The sequence below is a fragment of the Hemitrygon akajei genome, chromosome 21 (assembly GCF_048418815.1).
Source record: "Hemitrygon akajei chromosome 21, sHemAka1.3, whole genome shotgun sequence".
In the NCBI taxonomy this organism is placed as follows: Eukaryota; Metazoa; Chordata; class Chondrichthyes; order Myliobatiformes; family Dasyatidae; genus Hemitrygon; species Hemitrygon akajei.
Genome location: NC_133144.1, coordinates 321,772 through 339,269, shown reverse-complemented (window position 1 = coordinate 339,269; position 17,498 = coordinate 321,772). Strand labels below are relative to the sequence as shown.

Sequence of the window (17,498 nt, the reverse complement as noted above, 5' to 3'; positions counted from 1 at the left end):
CCCCCTCCTCCCACCCTCAGAAACCCAAGAAAAAGCCAGAAAGAGGAAAGTAGGCAAACTAATAATAATTTTACCCCCATCTCTCAAGACAGCAACTCAAAAGAAAAAGTAAAAAAAAGACACAAACCACCCATATTCAAAAAAACATAAATGGTTAGTATAACAAGGATTAAACTATGAAATTAGTATTATATATATAAAAAAGATTAAAAAAAGAAGAAAAATACTAAATCGTTAAAACCCAAAAGTGGATAACATGATATTAATATTTTAAAAGAAGATCACCAGTCTTGTTCAGACACATCCAAACAGATGTGACGTATCCAAGCACTAAGGTCTTATAGAAAGAAGAAACGACATCTTGGGGAAAAAGTTTTTTTAAAAAACCTTAATATTTAAGCATAAAAGATATAATACAAAAATGTATATAAACTTAAAAACACCTAATTAGTAGCTTACAATACTAACAGAATAATAGTTAAAAAAAAAGAACTCAAAATAAACCAAAAAACAGACCTGTACTTAAGTGTGTAAAAAATACACTATCAGCCATCACATAAGGATTATCAAATTATGAAAGGTCCGAATCTATAGACTAATTATTAGCTTAAAGGAAAAAGCCAATACGGATAGTAAAAATACAATACGTTAGTCAACTCATAGTGAAAAGGTGCTATTCTTCAAGAAATCTTTGGGCATCCGCTGGAGGTTTGAACAACCGACAAGTCTCATTGGGAAGAGTAACTCTCAGTTGTGCTGGAAATAACAGCGCTTGTTTATAACCTTTCTGATGGATTTCTGACATAACTGGTTTAAAAACCATTCTTTCCCTCAAAACTTCAGGACTGTAGTCTTCCAGAATATAAAATTTGAAATCTTGTAAGCTGATCATACCCTTTTCTCGGGCAGCCCGAATCAGGCGTTCTTTAGTATGAGGATAATGAAGCGGGAGAATCACTGGCTGTGGTTTCCCACCTGGAACTGGCTGAAAGTGAGAGATGTGATGTGCGTGCTTGATTATTGGAGGAGTATCCAGAACATTTGAGCCAAAGACATTCGTTAAAAATTTAGAGAAAAGTACAACCGGATTACCCTTCTCAAAATTTTCTAGAAGCCCAATTATCCGGAGGTTCTGTCTTTGAGCCTGGTTTTCAAGATCAATAAGTTTGGATTTATAATGTTCCAGCAGTTGAGAAGTCGAAGATAGGTTTTGTTCCAGAGTTTCAATTTTGCGATCTCTCTGGCGAGAGGCATCTTCGAGAGCTAAAATTCTTGCATGTTGTTATTGAGTATCCGATGTGAGTGATTGAAGTTTTGCATTGACTATCTTTAAAGTTTAATCGAGCATAGAAAGCTTTGGGGTGAGTTTATTCTCCAGTTTCGTAAGTCTCTCGTCCATAAGTTCCGCAATTGCTTCCAAAGTTAACGGTTCTTTCACCAGTTTCGATTCCTTAGTTTCTCGTGGTTTAGACACTTTGACGAGTTGAAAAATAATTCAAACAGTCGAAAAAAAATTCATAAGTACCAGCCCCTTTAGAATAGGTATAAATAGGTCAATTAGGGGGTGATTGTAGGTAGAAGAAAAGTAAAAGGATTGGAGCGAAGCCTAAAACAGCCTCACCCCATAAGCGCATCTTGAGAGCTCCCAGAACTTTCTACAGGAGCACAATTGAGAGCATCCTGACTGGCTGCATCACTGCTGGTATGGGAACTGTACCTCCCTTAATCGCAGAACTCTGCAGAGAGTGGTGCGGAGAGCCCAGCGCATCTGCAGTTGTGAACTTCCCTTGATTCAGGACATTTACAAGGACAGGAGTGTAAAGAGGATCACTGGGGACCTGAGTCACCCCAACCACAATCTGTTCCAGCTGCTACCATCCGGGAAGCGGTACCATAAGCATAAAAGCCAGGACCAACAGGCTCCGGGACAGCTTCTTCCACCAGGCCATCAGACTGATGAACTCACGCTGATCTGAGTGTTCTCTATATTACATTGACTGTTCTATTTTTTATAAATTACTATGATTGCACATTGCACATTTAGACGGAGACGTAACATAAAGATTTTTACTCCTCATGTATGTAACGGATGTAAGAAATAAGTCAATTCAATTCAATTTCTGAGGATGCTGAAGAGAGGTGGATTATGCACATCTTACTCGTGTCATTCTGCAGATGTGCAGTATAGGGAGCATCCTAACATGCTGTATGATATGGAAACTACTGTGGAGGATGGGAAGCCTCTACAACGGGTAATCAAAACTGCCCAATATATCACTGGCACCAGCCTACCCACCATCAAGGACATATATACAGAAAGGTGCGGAAAAGAGCCAGTGACATTGTGAACCCACCCTACTCATGGACTGCTTGTCCCACTCCCATCAAGGAGGAGTCTATATAGCACCCACACCAGGACCACCAGTCTCAAAAACAGTTAGTACCCTGTGCGATAAGGCTGCTGAACATCTCCACCCATATTTCTATCCCTCCACACCCCCAACCACCACAACTTATTCACTTCCTGTCAGAGTTACCTTGTGTACAGACACTCCTGTGCCTAGTGTTACTTTATAGACATACAATCAATCTAGCTATATAACCTAGCTTATCTATTTATTTTTATTGTTTTATTATTGTGTTCTTTATCTTACTGTGTTTTTTGTGCTGCATCAGATCTAGAGTAACAATTATTTTGTTCTCCTCTACACTTGTGTACTGGAAGTGACATTAAACAATCTTGAATATATTGTTAATGACCCTAGTATCCAGTTTTGTTTGCTGATGTTAGAAACATAGAAAACCTACAGCACAGTTCAGGCCCTTCAGCCCACAAAGCTGTGCCGAACATTTCCTTACCTTAGAAATTACCTAGGGTTACCCATAGCCCTCTATTTTTCTGAGCTCCATGTACCTGGACCCGTCCAGGAGTCTCTTAAAAGACCCTATCGTATCTGCCTCCACCATCATCACCAGCAGCCCATTCCATGCACTCACCACTCTCTATGTAAAAAACTTACCCCTGACATCTCCTCTGTACCTACTTCCAAACGCCTTAAAGCTGTGCCCTCTCGTGCTAGCCATTTCAGCCCTGGGAAAAAGCCTCTGACTATCCACATGATCAATGCCTCTCATCATCTTATATACCTCTATCAGGTCACCTCTCATCCTCTGTCGCACCAAGGAGAAAAGGCCAAGTTCACTCAACCTATTCTCATAAGGTACACCCCCCAATTCAGGCAACAGCTTTGTAAATCTCCTCTGCACCCTTTCTATGGTTTCCACATCCTTCCTGTAGTGAGGCGACCAGGACTGAGCACAGTACTCCAAGTGGGGTCTGACCAGGGTCCTATATAGCTATAACATTACCTCTCGGCTCTTAACCTCAATCCCACGGTTGATGAAGGCCTTAACCACAGAGTGTTCTTGGAAATACACCTGGAAGACACTGTGTAAAAGTATTTGATTTTTGAAAAAACTAAAATATTTTGGTTAATTTTTAAAAATTAATTGAGGGACAATGACCACAGACTGCTGTGCCACCTAGAGCCACCTGGGCAGTGCTTGCATCAAGACCAATGTGTCAACTCAACTCCAGCCGTAGAGCCGCTGCGTTTACATTGCTGAAGCCTCAGCTACTAGATTATGGCCAAGTCAGTGGTGTGAATAGTGCAGATAGACTTTCTGTTCCAATATGGAATGCCCCATAGCTCCTAGTTTAGTACTAGATGGGAAAATTATTAACAATAATTACCAACACTGGATGCTGCCTGGATTACAGGGCATATGGTATAACAAGAGGTTGGACAAAGTTGGGTTGTTTTCTCTGGAGCAGCGAAGACTGAGGGGAATCACAAACAGATGCTGGAAATCCAAGCAACACACACAAAGTGCTGAAAGAACTCAGTAGGTCAGGCAGCCTCTATAGAAAAGAGTAAACAGTGAACATCTTGGGCCAAGACCCTTCATCAGGACTGGAGAGAAAAGATGAGAAGTGGGGCTGGGAGGGGAGGAAAAGGTACAAGGTGGCAGGTGATAGGTGAAGCCGGGAGGGGAGGGGTGAAGTAAAGAGCTGGGGAGTCAAATGGTGTAAGAGAGAACGGGTTGGAGAAGGGGGAATCTGATAGGAGAGGAGGGGAGTGGATCACCAGAGGGAGGTGATGGGCAGGTAAGGAGATAAGGTGAGAGAGGAAAATGGAAATGGGGAATGGTGAAGTGAGGGGGGAGGGGCAATTACCTGAAGTTCAAGAAATCGATGTTTATGTCATCAGACAGAAATAAGATGTTGCTCCTCCAACCTGAATGTGGCCTCTTCGCAACAGTAGAGGAGGCCACGGACTGACATATCAGAATGGGAATGGAAAGTGGAATTGAAATGGATTGCTACCCAGTAGATCCCGCTTTCTCTGTCAGATGGAGAGTAGGTGCTCGGCGAAGCGGTCTCCCAATCTACGTCAGGTCTCACCAATATACAGGAGGCCACACCAGGAGCACCGGATACAGTATATGACCCCAACAGACTCACAGCTGAAGTGTTGCCTCACCTGGAAGGACTATTTGGGGCCCTGAATGGTAATGAGGGAGGAGGTTTAGGGGCAGGTGTAGCACTTGTTCCACTTGCACGGGTAAGTGTCAGTAAGGTGATCAGAGGGAAGGGACAAATGGAAAAGGGATCCCTGTGGAAAGTGGGGTTGAGGAAAAAATGTGCTTGGTGGTGGGATCCCCTTGGAAGTGGTGGAAGTTATGGAGAATTATATGCTAGAAGCAGAGGCTGGTAGGGTGGTAGGTGAGGACAAGAGGTACCCTATTCCTGATGGGGTGAGGGCTGGCATGCGCAAAATAGGAAGAGTTGCGGGTGAGGGCTGCATTGATGATGGAAGTAGGAAGACATCTCATTAGTTCTGAATGAAAAGCCTCATCCTGAGAGCAGATGCTGCAGAGACAGAGGAACTGAGAGAAGGGGTGGTATTTTCACAAATGGCAGGGTGGGAAGAGGTTTTTTCCAGATATCTGTGAGAATCAGTGAGAGTATGTTTTCAGATGGAGATGAGGGGTTTCTTCTTTCAGAGAATTCCTTAACAGGAATTATGGTGCAGGGCAATCTATAAATTGAGACATTGGAAGACACTGGAACTATGGAAGGATTGAGAGGTGTGAAGATACAGCAGGGAAGTGGTGCTTAGTTCAAGGTTGGATCAGCTATGATCTTCTTGAAGGCAGAGCAGTCTGTAAGGGCTAATCACTTTACTTCTGCCATTCCTTATCTCATGTTTCTTATCTTCACAGGCTCAATTTTATTTGAACTGTGCTCTGCAAAACAGCAAGCATGATCTGACCTTCGTGGTGCTCGGGAAACTTTGCCTACTGGAGGGAAATACTGAAGGCGCTGTGGAAATTTATAAGAAAGCTGTAGAGTAAGTGTAGAACTAGAAAGAGTTATAATTATTTTCAGAATTGTCATTAATTGTCACCAAGCAACACCACAAGCTCAGCAGGCCAGGCAGCATCTATAGAAAAAAATATAGTCCTGCTGAAGGACTTTGGCCTGAAACGTCAATTGTAATTTTTTCTATAGATGCTGCCTGACTTGCTGAGTTCTTCTAGCATTTTGTGTGTGTTGCTTGGATTTCCAGCATTTGCAGATTTTCTCTTGTTTGTGATTAATTGTTATCCACTTAGTATGTTTTAAGATAGTTCTTGCAGGAAAGTACTAAATGCAATTGGGCTACCATACGCTGCTTCAAGTGGACAGAGACGTTACATGAAGCAATAAGAAGAAGGGAGGAGGGATTGCAGTGTTAGTGAATGAACGGTGGTGTGATCCCGGACACATCACTGTAAAGGAACATTTACGTAGACCGGACATTGAGCTCTTAGCCATTGGGATACGGTTAGGTACACGCCTCTTGTCCAGCGGCAGCCTGTGTCAACAAGGATTGTAAGAAGGTGGGCTCAGGATGTTAATGAAGCACTACATGCATGCTTTGAGAGAACGGACTGGGATGTGTTATGTGAGCCACACAGGAAGGACATTAACAAAATGACATTATATCAAATTCTGTGAGAATACCGTCTTGCCAGCCAGGACTGTATGCTGCTTCCCCAACAAGCCCTGGATCATAGTGACCTGAAAGAACTTTTGAATATGAAGAAGAAACCCTTCAGGTCTGGAGATAGACAAGCACTGAGGCAAGAACAGAGTGAGCTGAGGGAGTGCAAAGAATCTGACAAAAGGAAGCTGGAGTACAGGCTCCAGCAGAAGAGCATAAGGGACGTGTGGTCAGGCATGAAGCAGGTCACAGGCTTCAAGGTTAAGGAAAGGAAGATTGAGGGCTGCCCGGATAGGGCCAATGAATTGAACTTGTTTTTCAACAGGTACAGCATGAGATCTGCTGTCCCCTCCTCCATTTGCCCAAACCACACACCCTCCCTGACTCTGAAGCCTTCTCCCTCCATCCCTCCCTCCCTTCTGGTGAGTGCTTGTGTTCTAAGCCCTCAAACTTTGGAGTCTCCTGCCTCCATGGGGATGACCACCCTCCCCTGCCTGACTGACTGCAGGTCAGGTTAAGAGACAGCTGGAGAGACTACATCAAGGCAAGGCTGTTGGACTGGACGGATTAATTGTACTGAAGGCCTGTGCGAGTCAGCTGTCTGGTATTTTGTAGCACCTTAACAATATTAGTCTGAGTCAGGAAAAGATACTGATGCCATTGAAGACTTCCTGCTTGGTTCCTGCGACTTCATCTAAACATAATGACTACAGACCAATTGCCCTTACACTTCATGTGCTGGAGGTGCTGGAGAGGCTGGTCCTGACTTACCTTGGACCACAGGTGAGACCTTCATTGGACCCTTTACAGTTTGCTACCAGCCTCATGTGGGAGTGGATGATGCCATCATCTACCTGTTGCAGGAGCTCACTCCCACCTGGATGATGCTGGTGGCATTGTGAGAGTCATATTTTTTGATTCTCTAGGGCCTTCAGTACAATCCAGCCACTTCTTCTGAACGAGAAGCTGCAAAGGATGGGCGTAGATAAATACACTATTTCCTGGATTACTGTCTACCTGACAGATAGACCCCAGTTCTTCACGGCTGAGTAGTTCTCAGTCTGAGATACTGGTGAGTGGCACTGGAGTGTCACAAGGGACTTTCCTGTCTCCGATTCTGTTCACACTGTACACCTCAGACTTTCAGTACAAGTTAGAGTCTTGTCACTTGCAGAAGTTCTCTGATGATGCTGCAGTGGTTGGACGTAGCAGGTGTCAGAGTACAGAAAACTGGTGGACAAGTTTGTGGAGTAGTGCGGGAGGAATCTCCTGCTCCTGAATGTGGCCAAAATCAGGGAGATGGTGACTGATTTCAGGAGGAAGAGAACTGTGACGAGTCATTCTGGGAGAAGTAGTTGCAGTGGTAGAGGAATACAAGTACCTGGGTGTTCACCTCGACAACAGACGACTGGAAAACCAACACCAAGGCTGCTTACACAAAGGGGGTAAACAGAATCTATATTCTAAGAAAGCTGAGATCCTTCAATGTGTACAGGTGGATGTTGGAGATCTTTTACCAAACTGTTTTAGCGAGTGCAGTCTTCTTTGCAGCTTTATGTTGGGGAAGCAGCATCGGTGCTGGTGAAGCAAAAAGACAGAATAAACTCATCAAAAAGGCTGGATCCATCCTTGGCTACAGCCCGGACACTTTTAAGTTAGTAGTGGAATGGAGGTCACTAAACAAACTGCTATCCATTATGGACAATCTGGCACATCCTCTCCATGACCTACTGAATAAGCAGTGGAGCACCCTTTCAAACAGGCTCATTCAGCACCGCTATCACGATGATTGTTACAGAAAATCTTTCCTAACAAATGCGATAAACATATACAACAGTTCATATCTGTGCGACAGGAGAACACACATCATAGTACAACAGTCTCTGCTGGGAAATTAAATGAAAGGAGAAAGTATACAACTTTGGTTGTTCACCCAAGAGGATCAGAGGCTGAATTGACAGACAGAATCAGTTCCCCAAGGTAGAAATCAGAGGATATGCTTTTAAGGTTAGAGGAAGGAAAATTTAGAGATGATGTGAGAGGCAAGTTTTTACCGCATAGGTGCTTGGAATGAGTTACCAGGGGTAGTAGTGGAAGCAGACAGTTTGGTGGAGTTAAGGAGATTTTAGATAAACACATGACTATGAAGGAATGGAGGAATATGGATGATACACAGGAGGAGGACATTTAGTATAAATTGGTGTCAAGATCAGCACAACATTATTTGGCCAAATGGTGTGTCCAGTGTTGTACTGTTTTATGTTCATTGTACAATGACTTACATTTATTTTGATGTCTTAAGGAAACAATGTTGAGCGGAGTGCAGTAAGAGCAATGGATGCAGAAGAAAGTGACAGAGAGAAAAGTGAGGCACCTCTTGGCGCACTGAGTGAAGTGAGGAGAGTTTGGAGAGAGATCAGAGAAGTTGGGATATAGTGGGTGATGACAAAGGCTGCTAACCAGAGAGACTGGCGGCGGGCGAGAACAGCCGGGGTGAAATCACAAACACAAGGAAATCTTCAGATGCTGGAAATTCAAGCAACACACACAACATGCTAGTGGAACGCAGCAGGCCAGGCCGCATCTATAGGAAGAAGTACAGTCGACGTTTCGGGCCGAGACCCTTCGTCAGGATTAACTGAAAGAAAAGATAGTAAGAGATTTGAAAGGGGGAGGGGAGATCCGAAATGATAGGAGAAGACAGGAGGGGGAGGGGTGAAGCTAAAAGCTGGGAAGTTGATTGGCAAAAGGGATACACAGCTGGAGAAGGGAAAGGATCATGGGACGGGAGGCCTAGGGTGAAAGAAAGGGGGAGGGGAGCACAAGAGGGAGATGGAGAACAGGCAAGGAGTGATTGTGAGAGGGGCAGAGAGAGAAAAAAAAGAGGAGGGGGAAGGAATAATTAATAGATAGATAGATAAATAAATAAATAAATAAATAAATAGAGGGTGAGGTAAGAAGGGGAGGAGGGGCATTAACAGAAGATAGAGAAATCAATGTTCATGCCATCAGGTTGGAGGCTACCCAGATGGAATATAAGGTGTTGTTCCTCCAACCTGAGTGTGGCTTCGTCTTGACAGTAGAGGAGGGATATCAGAATGAGAATGGGACATGGTATTAAAATGTGTGGCCACTGGGAGATCCTGCTTTCTCTGGCGGACAGAGCGTAGATGTTCAGCGAAACAGTCTCCCAGTCTGCGTCGGGTCTCACCAATATATAGAAGGCTGCACTGGGAACACCGGATGCAGTATGTTTTCCCACTGTGTCTTTTGCATACCTAGACTATTCCTCTTCCCACCCTGTCTCTTGCAAAAATGCCATCCCCTTCTCGCAGTTCCTCTGTCTCCGCCTCATCTGCTCTCAGGATAAGGCTTTTCATTCTAGGATGTGGTGAACTAGATATACCTGTCTGACTGCTCCTGTGGCTCCTCCCACAGACCCTGCTGACTGCCCCTGTGGCTCCTCCCACAGACCCCTGTATAAAGGCGACTGTGGCCTGCTGCTCTCCCTCATTTTCCCAGGATGTAGTGTTGTTCTTCAGTCAATAAAAGCCGATATCTCACTTCCTAAGTCTCAGCGTGAGTTATTGATGGTGCATCATAGGACGAAGGAGATGTTTTCCTTTTTTAAAGAAAGGGGCTTCACTTCCTCCACCATCAACTCTGCTCTCAAATGCATCTCTCCCATTTCACGCACATCTGCTCTCACCCCATCCTCCTGCCACCCCACTCGGGATAAGGTTCCCCTTGTCCTCACCTACCACCCCACCAGCCTCCGGGTCCAACATATAATTCTCGGTAACTTCTGCCACCTCCAACAGGATCCCACCACCAACCACATCTTTCCCTCTCCCTCCTTTCTTCTTTCTGCAGGGATCGCTCCCTTCGCGACTCCCTTGTCCACTCGTCCCCCCCATCCCTTCCCACTGATCTCCCTCCTGGCACTTATCCTTGTAAGCGGAGCATGTGCTACACCTGCCCTTACACTTCCTCTCTCACCACCATTCAGGGCCCCAGACAGTCCTTCCAGGTGACATGAGACTTCACCTGTGAGTCAGCTGTTGTGATATTCTGCGTCTGGTGCTCCTGGTGCAGCCTTCTATATATTGGTGAGACCCGACGCAGACTGGGAGACTGGTTCGCTGAAACCTACGCTCTATCCGCTAGAGAAAGCAAGATCTCCCCGCGGCCACACATTTTAATTCCACGTCCCATTCCCATTCTGATATGTCTATCCATGGCCTCCTCTACTGTCAAAATGAATCCAAACTCAGGTTGGAGGAACAACACCTTATATTCCGTCTGGGTTGCCTCGAACCTGATGGCATGAACATTGATTTCTCTAACTTCCGTTAATGCCCCTCCTTTCCTTTTTACCCCATCCCTTATTTATTTATTTACTTACTTACTTAATTACTCCCTCCTCTCTTTTTTCTCTCTCTGCCCCTCTCACGATCACTCCTTGCCTGCTCTCCATCTCCCTCAGGTGCTCCCCTCCCCCTTTCCTTCTCCTGAGGCCTCCCATCCCATGATCCTTTCCCTTCCCCAGCTGTGTATCCCTTTTGCTAATCACCTTTCAAGCTCTTGGCTTCATCCCACCCCCTCCGGTCTTCTCCTATCATTTCCGATCTCCCCCTCCCCCTCCCTCTTTCAAATCTCTTACTATCTTTTCTTTCAGTTAGTCCTGACGAAGGGTCTCGGCCTGAAACGTCGACTGTACTTCTTCCTATAGATGCTGCCTGGCCTGCTGCGTTCCATCAGCATTTTGTGTGTGTTGTGGGGTGAAATCAGGAATCTTTACTAAAGTTAGAAAATTGCAAAGAAAAATAAAATGAGCTTATCCTGACGTATCACTTGGGGGATGATACTGAAGCAAAGATGCTGCTGAGAAAAAAACAGATTTACCATTTCAGATTAGTAACCCTCCTTCACGCCCTAATGATTAATTCTGTTTCTCCCTCCACATATGCCGCCACATCTGTTGAATTTCATCACAACTTTTTTTTATTTATAGCATCTGTAGTCATTCGTTTTTAAAAATTTCTTTTAACCCTGCCATTCCTTCCAATAGATTTTCTCCTGAAAATGCTGATCTTCTGACAACTCTGGGGTTACTGTACCTGCAGGTAATGTTACAGTAGAAACGCTTTGTGGACGCATGGTTTTAACCATTTTCTCAAAGGCCTTCTGCTTGCGAGAGAATTTTTATGTGAAATTTCTAAATAAAATTCAGAACTATGGGGAAGATTGAGTCATTTTTTTTCCAAGCACCTCAGCTCCATCTGTCAAAAGCTGAATTTTCCATTGGCCAACCATTTCAATTCCTATCCCCATTCCCATTCCAACATGTTGGTCCAAGGCTCCCTCTTCTGCTATGACAAGGCCGCTCTAAGGCTGGAGGTGTAACCCCTCATATTCTGTCTAGGTAGCCTCTAAACTGATCATATGAACATCGATTTCTTCTCCCCCTCCCTCTGCTTCATTTTCCCACTCTGGCCTCTAACCTTTTCTCCTCACCTGCCTATTACCTCCACCTAGTGCCTCTACTTCTCTTTCCCTTCTATCTGGTCCACTTTCCTCTCCTGTCAGATCCCTCCTCCAGTTCTTTGCCTTTTCCACTATCACCAACCCAGTTTTCTTACTTCATCCCCTCTCCCCCATCCACCTGGCTTCACCTATCATCTTCTAGCTTGTCCTCCTTTCCCTATCCCCATCTTCCCCCTTCCTTTCCTGTCCTGATGAAGGGTCTTGGTCCAAACCATCGACTGTTTATTCATTGCAATAGATGCTGCCTGACCTACTGAGTTGCTCCAGCATTTGTGTGTGTTGCATTGGAAGATTCTGTTAATTAAGATGTAATTTTCTTCATCATCTGACAATCAGGAGAATATATCTGCACATGCTCAACACTGAATTTTTTACAGGTGTAGCTTGCAGTTTATTAAATCTTGTCAACTGTACTCTATTTGCACGTGCATTTTCCAATGTGTGGGTCTTCAGATTTAAACATGCTCATCCCGTAGCACATTTACCTGTGTGGCCTTTACTTAGTTTGTGAAGGTTGATTTACCTGCTTTTGGTCAATTTCTGTCTGAAATTATGCTGGCTTTGTTCTGAAAAAGAGCAGGGTTGAATGAAATGTTGTAGACTCAATAAAAGATGGGTTCTGGGAACAATGCCACATTGTCTGTTTACGTACAGTGTCAAAATAACAACCAACAATCATGTATGTTCTTGGTTTTCAGCTTGGCATGTACCAGAAAGCTTTTGAGCATTTAGGAAATGCTCTCACCTACAACCCCAACAATTATAAGGTACAGATTAATTTATTTGGATAGAAACTTCTTAAGATTCACTATGTGGAAGCTCCATAAGGCATTGGTCAAACCACACAGAGAAACATAGGAACGTAGAAAACATACAGCACAATACAGGCCCTTCAGCCCACAAAGCTATGCTAAACATGTCCCTACCTTCAAACTACCTAGACTTTACCCATAGCCCTTATTTTTTTAAGCTCCATGTAGCCATCCAGGAGTCTCTTAAAAGACCCTACCGTTTCCCTCTCCCCCACTGCCACTTGCAGCCCATTCCACGCACTCACCACTCTGCATAAAAAACTTAACCCCTGACATCTCCTCTGTACCTACTTCCAAGCACCTTAAAACTATGCCCTCTCGTGCTAGCCATTTCAGCCCTAGGAAAAAGCCTCTGACTATCCACACGATCAATGCCTCTCATTATCTTGTACAACTCTTTCGGGTCACCTCTCATCCTCCGTCACTCCAAGAAGAAAAGGCCAAGTTCACTCAACCTGTTCTCATAAGGTATGCTCCCCAATCCAGGCAACATCCTTGTATATCTCCTCTGCACCCTTTCTATGGTTTCCACGTCCTTCCTATAGTGAGGCGGCCAGAATTGAGCACAGTACTCCAAGGGTCTGACCAGGGTCCTATATAGCTGCAACATTACCTCTCGGCTCTCGTTCAATCCCATGATTGATGAAGGCCAATGCACCATGCCTTCTTAACCACTGAGTCAACCTGTGAAGCAGCTTTGAGTGTCCAGTGGACTCGGACCCCAAGATCCCTCTGAACCTCCACACTGCCAAGAGTCTTACCATTAATGCTATATTCTGCCATCATATTTGACCTACCAAAATTAACCACTTCACACTTAACTGGGTTGAACTCCTTTTGCCACTTCTGAGCCCAGTTTTGCATCCTATCAATGTCCTGCTGTAACCTCTGACAGCCCTCCACACTATCCACAACACCCCTAACCTTTGTGACAGCAGCAAATTTACTAACCCATCCCTCCACTTTCTCATCCAGGTCATTTATAAAAATCAGAAAGTGTAGGGGTCCCAGTACAGATCCCTGATGCACACCACTGGTTACCGGCCTCCATGCAGAATATGACCCGTCTCCAACCACTCTTTGCCTTCTGTGGGGAAGTCAGTTCTGGATCCACAAAGCAATGTCCCCTTGCATCCCGTGCCTCCTTACTTTCTCAATAAACCTTGCATGTAGTACCCTATCAAATGTCTTGCTAAAATCCATATACACTACATCTATGGCTCTACCTTCATCAATGTGTTTAGTAACATCCTCAAAAAATTCATTCAGACTCGTAAGGCACAACCTGCCTTTGACAAAGCTGTGCTGATTACTCTTAATCATATTATGTTCATAAATCCTGCCTCCCAGGATCTTCTCCATCAACTTACCAACCACTGAAGTAAGACACACTGGCCTATAGTTTCCTGGGCTATCCCTACTCCCTTTCTTGAATAATGGAACAACATCCACAACCCTCCAATCCTCCGGACCCTCTCCCATCCTCATTGATGATGCAAAGATCATTGCCAGAGGCTCAGCAATCTCCTCCCTCGCTTCCCACAGTAGCCTGGGGTACATCCTGTCTGGTCCCAGTGACTTATCCAACTTGATGCTTTCCAAAAGCTCCAGCACATCCTCTTCCTTAACATCTACATTCTCAAGCTTTTCAGTCCACTGCAAGTCATCCCTACAATCGTCAAGATCCTTTTCCGTAGTGAATACTGAAGCAAAGTATTCATTAAGTACCTCTGCTATTTCCTTTGGTTGCATACACACTTTTCCACTGTTACACTTGATTGGTCCTATTCTCTCAGATCTTATCCTCTTGCTGTTCACATACTTGTAGAATGCCTTGGGGTTTTCCTTAATCTTGTCTGCCAAAGCTTTCTCATGGCCCCTTCTGGCTCTCCTAATTTCATTCTTAAACTCCTTCCTGCTAGACTTATAATCTTCTAGATTCCTATCATTACCTAGTTTTTTTTAAGTAATGAGAGAAGTTTGGGCCCTTTATCAATGAAAAGATAAGCTTTTATTGGAAAGAGTCCAGAGGAGGGTTGTGAGAATGATTCCAGGAATGAAATAGTTAACACATGGTAACGGTTAGAGTGTCACTACGCATATCAACTCAGGGCTTGAGGGGCTATATGGTCATATGTCTTATGATCATATGGTTACAATAAATGCTTAGTGCTGAACAGTCTGTAAGAAAAAACTCTATGCCTGTGATGTCTTGTTGGAGTTTCATTGAGAAATCCGTCAAAGGGCTGATCGTGAACACATACAGAGAAACTCCCTGCTAGCTGTGAGACCTCAGGATAGGAATTTCACACTGGGAATGTCCAACTGAAATGTTCAGTTGAAGGTACATTTAGAGAGTCTGTGGATTCATTCACTGATAGTTTTGCTCTGGAAGTGTCCAATTTAAATGTTCAGGTGAAGGCACACTTAGGCTACGTCCACACAACACCGGATAAATCCGTAAACGAAGCTTTTTCTCTTAATTTTTACCCTCTGTCCACACTAAAACATCGTTTTCGTCCCCTGAAAAAGGAGATTTTCAGAAACACTCTCCAGGGTGTGTAATTTTGAAAACGCCGGATTGGCCGGAGCAGTGTGGACGGGGTAACCGGAGAAATCTAAAATCGCTGTCATGCCGTGCCGGAACAGGTGGTGACGGCAGCGCGCGCACCATTTCATTGTTTTCTTGAACGCAACCTAACAATTTCAGAACAGACACAATGAGACTGAAGCCAGAAGAGTTCGAAATGTACTCACCAAATACTTTGACCCATAACTTACTGAATAAATAAATATACTCACTTTGCCCTGTTTTCTGTCCTTGCTTGTATGAAGGTGGTTTCCCTATTTACGCAAGTACTTCTCTGACAATAGATGTGTAACAACCTAATGTAACATTGAATGGAAATACAAGATAACACTGATGCAGACATGTTTTATACATTTAACAAAGGGCTTTATTAACGCAACAGAGTTAGTCAGTTTTTCAATGTTCGTCGTCAGCCGGATCATACTGTCTGTGAACTCCCTGTTGGTTGCCTCCATATGCTCCAGTATTTGTTTTTTTTAGTTTTAAGTCCTCCTGCGCGAGAGCCAACAGCTGTCCGTCGTTTAAGTTTTTCTAGTCTGTAACTGAACAAACGCGCTCCAACTCTTTCATGGCGAGATTCGACACTAAACATGTTGCTTGTTTTTGGTAGATGTGTCCTGCGCATGCGCAGTAGGAGGAGATTCACCAAAATATCCGTTTCAATGTGGACATAGGTATTTTCAAATTTTTACGCAAAACCGGCATTTTCAAAATTATCCGGTGTAGTGTGGACGTAGCCTTAGGCTTTGAATTCATTCTGTTTTTTGTTACAAAGTTCAAGTACATTTTAAAGGTGTTGGGAAGAATTTTACAAATTCCTCGTAAACAAGTGAAATGGAAAGTGACAGTTGCAACCAGAGAATGTTACCCAGGTTTTCTATGTTTTGTATATGGACTTGGATTATAGGCTTATTTTCAGTCTTATTGTTCTTTTATATTCTGTGTTTTTTGCCTGATCTTTCTCATTCTTTGTGTGCAGGGGAATGGGATTTGGGGGTTAATCTGCCTGTTCCATTTTAATTCATTTTGTTTTGTTTTCAGTGTTGCACACTTTGTTAATAAATGAACTTTTCAACCTTTGAAACCTGGGCTTTAGAGTTAGTTAGGAGTTTTTGCACTTGGAGTGGGTTTGTGACTAAAGCTGAGTGGCACTCTCAGTGTGGACTCATTGCTCTAAAGACCCTGTATGCAGTGCAGTTTTGCTCTGTTACTCCTGCTAGAACTCCAGCTTTTTGCACTTTGGCCTTTTTGTATTTTCCTTGCATGGATGAATGCTGCCTTGCTAGGCTGATCACTGAATCATGAGTTCACATTGCAGGAGGAGATGAATTCATCTGGTTGTTAAATGGTATTTATTGACCCCCTCTGCAACAGGAAATAGCTCAGTGCTATTGTATATACACACAATGGCCACTTCATTAGGTACCCCTTAATGTATGTTCACGGTCTTCCGCTGCTGTAGCCCATCCCCTTCAAAGTTCAACATGTGTTTTCAGAGATGCTTTTCTGCACACTGCTGTTGTAGCGTGTGGTTATTTGAGTTATGTCACCCTCCTGTCAGTTTGAACCAGTCTGGCCATTCTCCTCTGACCTCTCTTGTGAACAAGTTGTTAACATAGAACTACTGCTCACTGGATATTTTTAGTTTTCACAAAATTCTCTGTAAACACAAAGATCAAAATACATTTATTATCAAAGTATGTACTGTATACCATACAGAGCCGGCTGAACAATCCTGAAGAAAACTTATGGCCAGAAATGTTAACTGTACTCTTTTCCATTGATGCTGCCTGGCATGCTGAGTTCCTCCAACATTTTGTGTGTGTTGCTTTAAATGTCCAGCATCTGCAGACTTTCTTATGTTTTTGACACCATATACAACCTTGAGTTGCATCTTTTTGTAGGCAGCCGCAAAACAAAGAAATGAAATAGCATCCATGATAAAACCACAAAGACTATCAAACAGCCATTGTGCAGAAAAAGGATGCAAATGATAAAAAAGGTAAACAAATAACACACAGAACGTGGCCTGCAAAAAGTGAGTCCACAGCCACAGAGCCCATTGAGCACTGAGGCAAATAAAACCTCATGGCATAGTGCGCTGAACACGGATTCATCCTTTGTCCTCAGCCACGGTGCCTTGATCTTTTTAATCTGGTTTGGTGCTAAACATTGGTTTGTTTTTCACTTTTGGGCCCTGGCGCCACGGCTTCAATGCAGCTCTGATTCTGCTCCAACAATGGCTGATGTGTCTGTACCTGCATTCTCCATCACCCAATCCTTCAGTATACTCTAAAAATGCCAGATTGTTCAGCCAGTTTAAAAGTACAACTCCCAAAGAGAAATGTACTTTTAAACTGGCTGAACAATCAGCGTAAACTCCCAAAAGGGAAAATACAGTCTGAAATTGTAGTCCTGAAAAAGTACCTTTCATAGAATAGTTAGTAGTTTTGTTTGATGCCTGCAAATTGTTGCTGCATCTCACCAGTGGCATTTTGG

At 43.8% G+C, this 17,498-nt stretch overlaps 1 protein-coding gene across 5 annotated transcripts in view; it reads left to right on the top strand.

Moving 5' to 3' along the window:
• The window catches only part of bbs4 (Bardet-Biedl syndrome 4), a 125,000-nt gene that overhangs the window by 76,627 nt on the left and 30,875 nt on the right, over positions 1-17,498 (top strand). For all 5 annotated transcript variants that reach the window (XM_073024686.1, XM_073024687.1, XM_073024689.1 and 2 more), the window contains exons 9-11: positions 5,287-5,414; positions 11,122-11,176; positions 12,296-12,364. In XM_073024686.1, the coding sequence (XP_072880787.1) occupies positions 5,287-5,414; positions 11,122-11,176; positions 12,296-12,364 (252 nt within the window). The remainder of the gene's footprint in view (positions 1-5,286; positions 5,415-11,121; positions 11,177-12,295; positions 12,365-17,498) is intronic.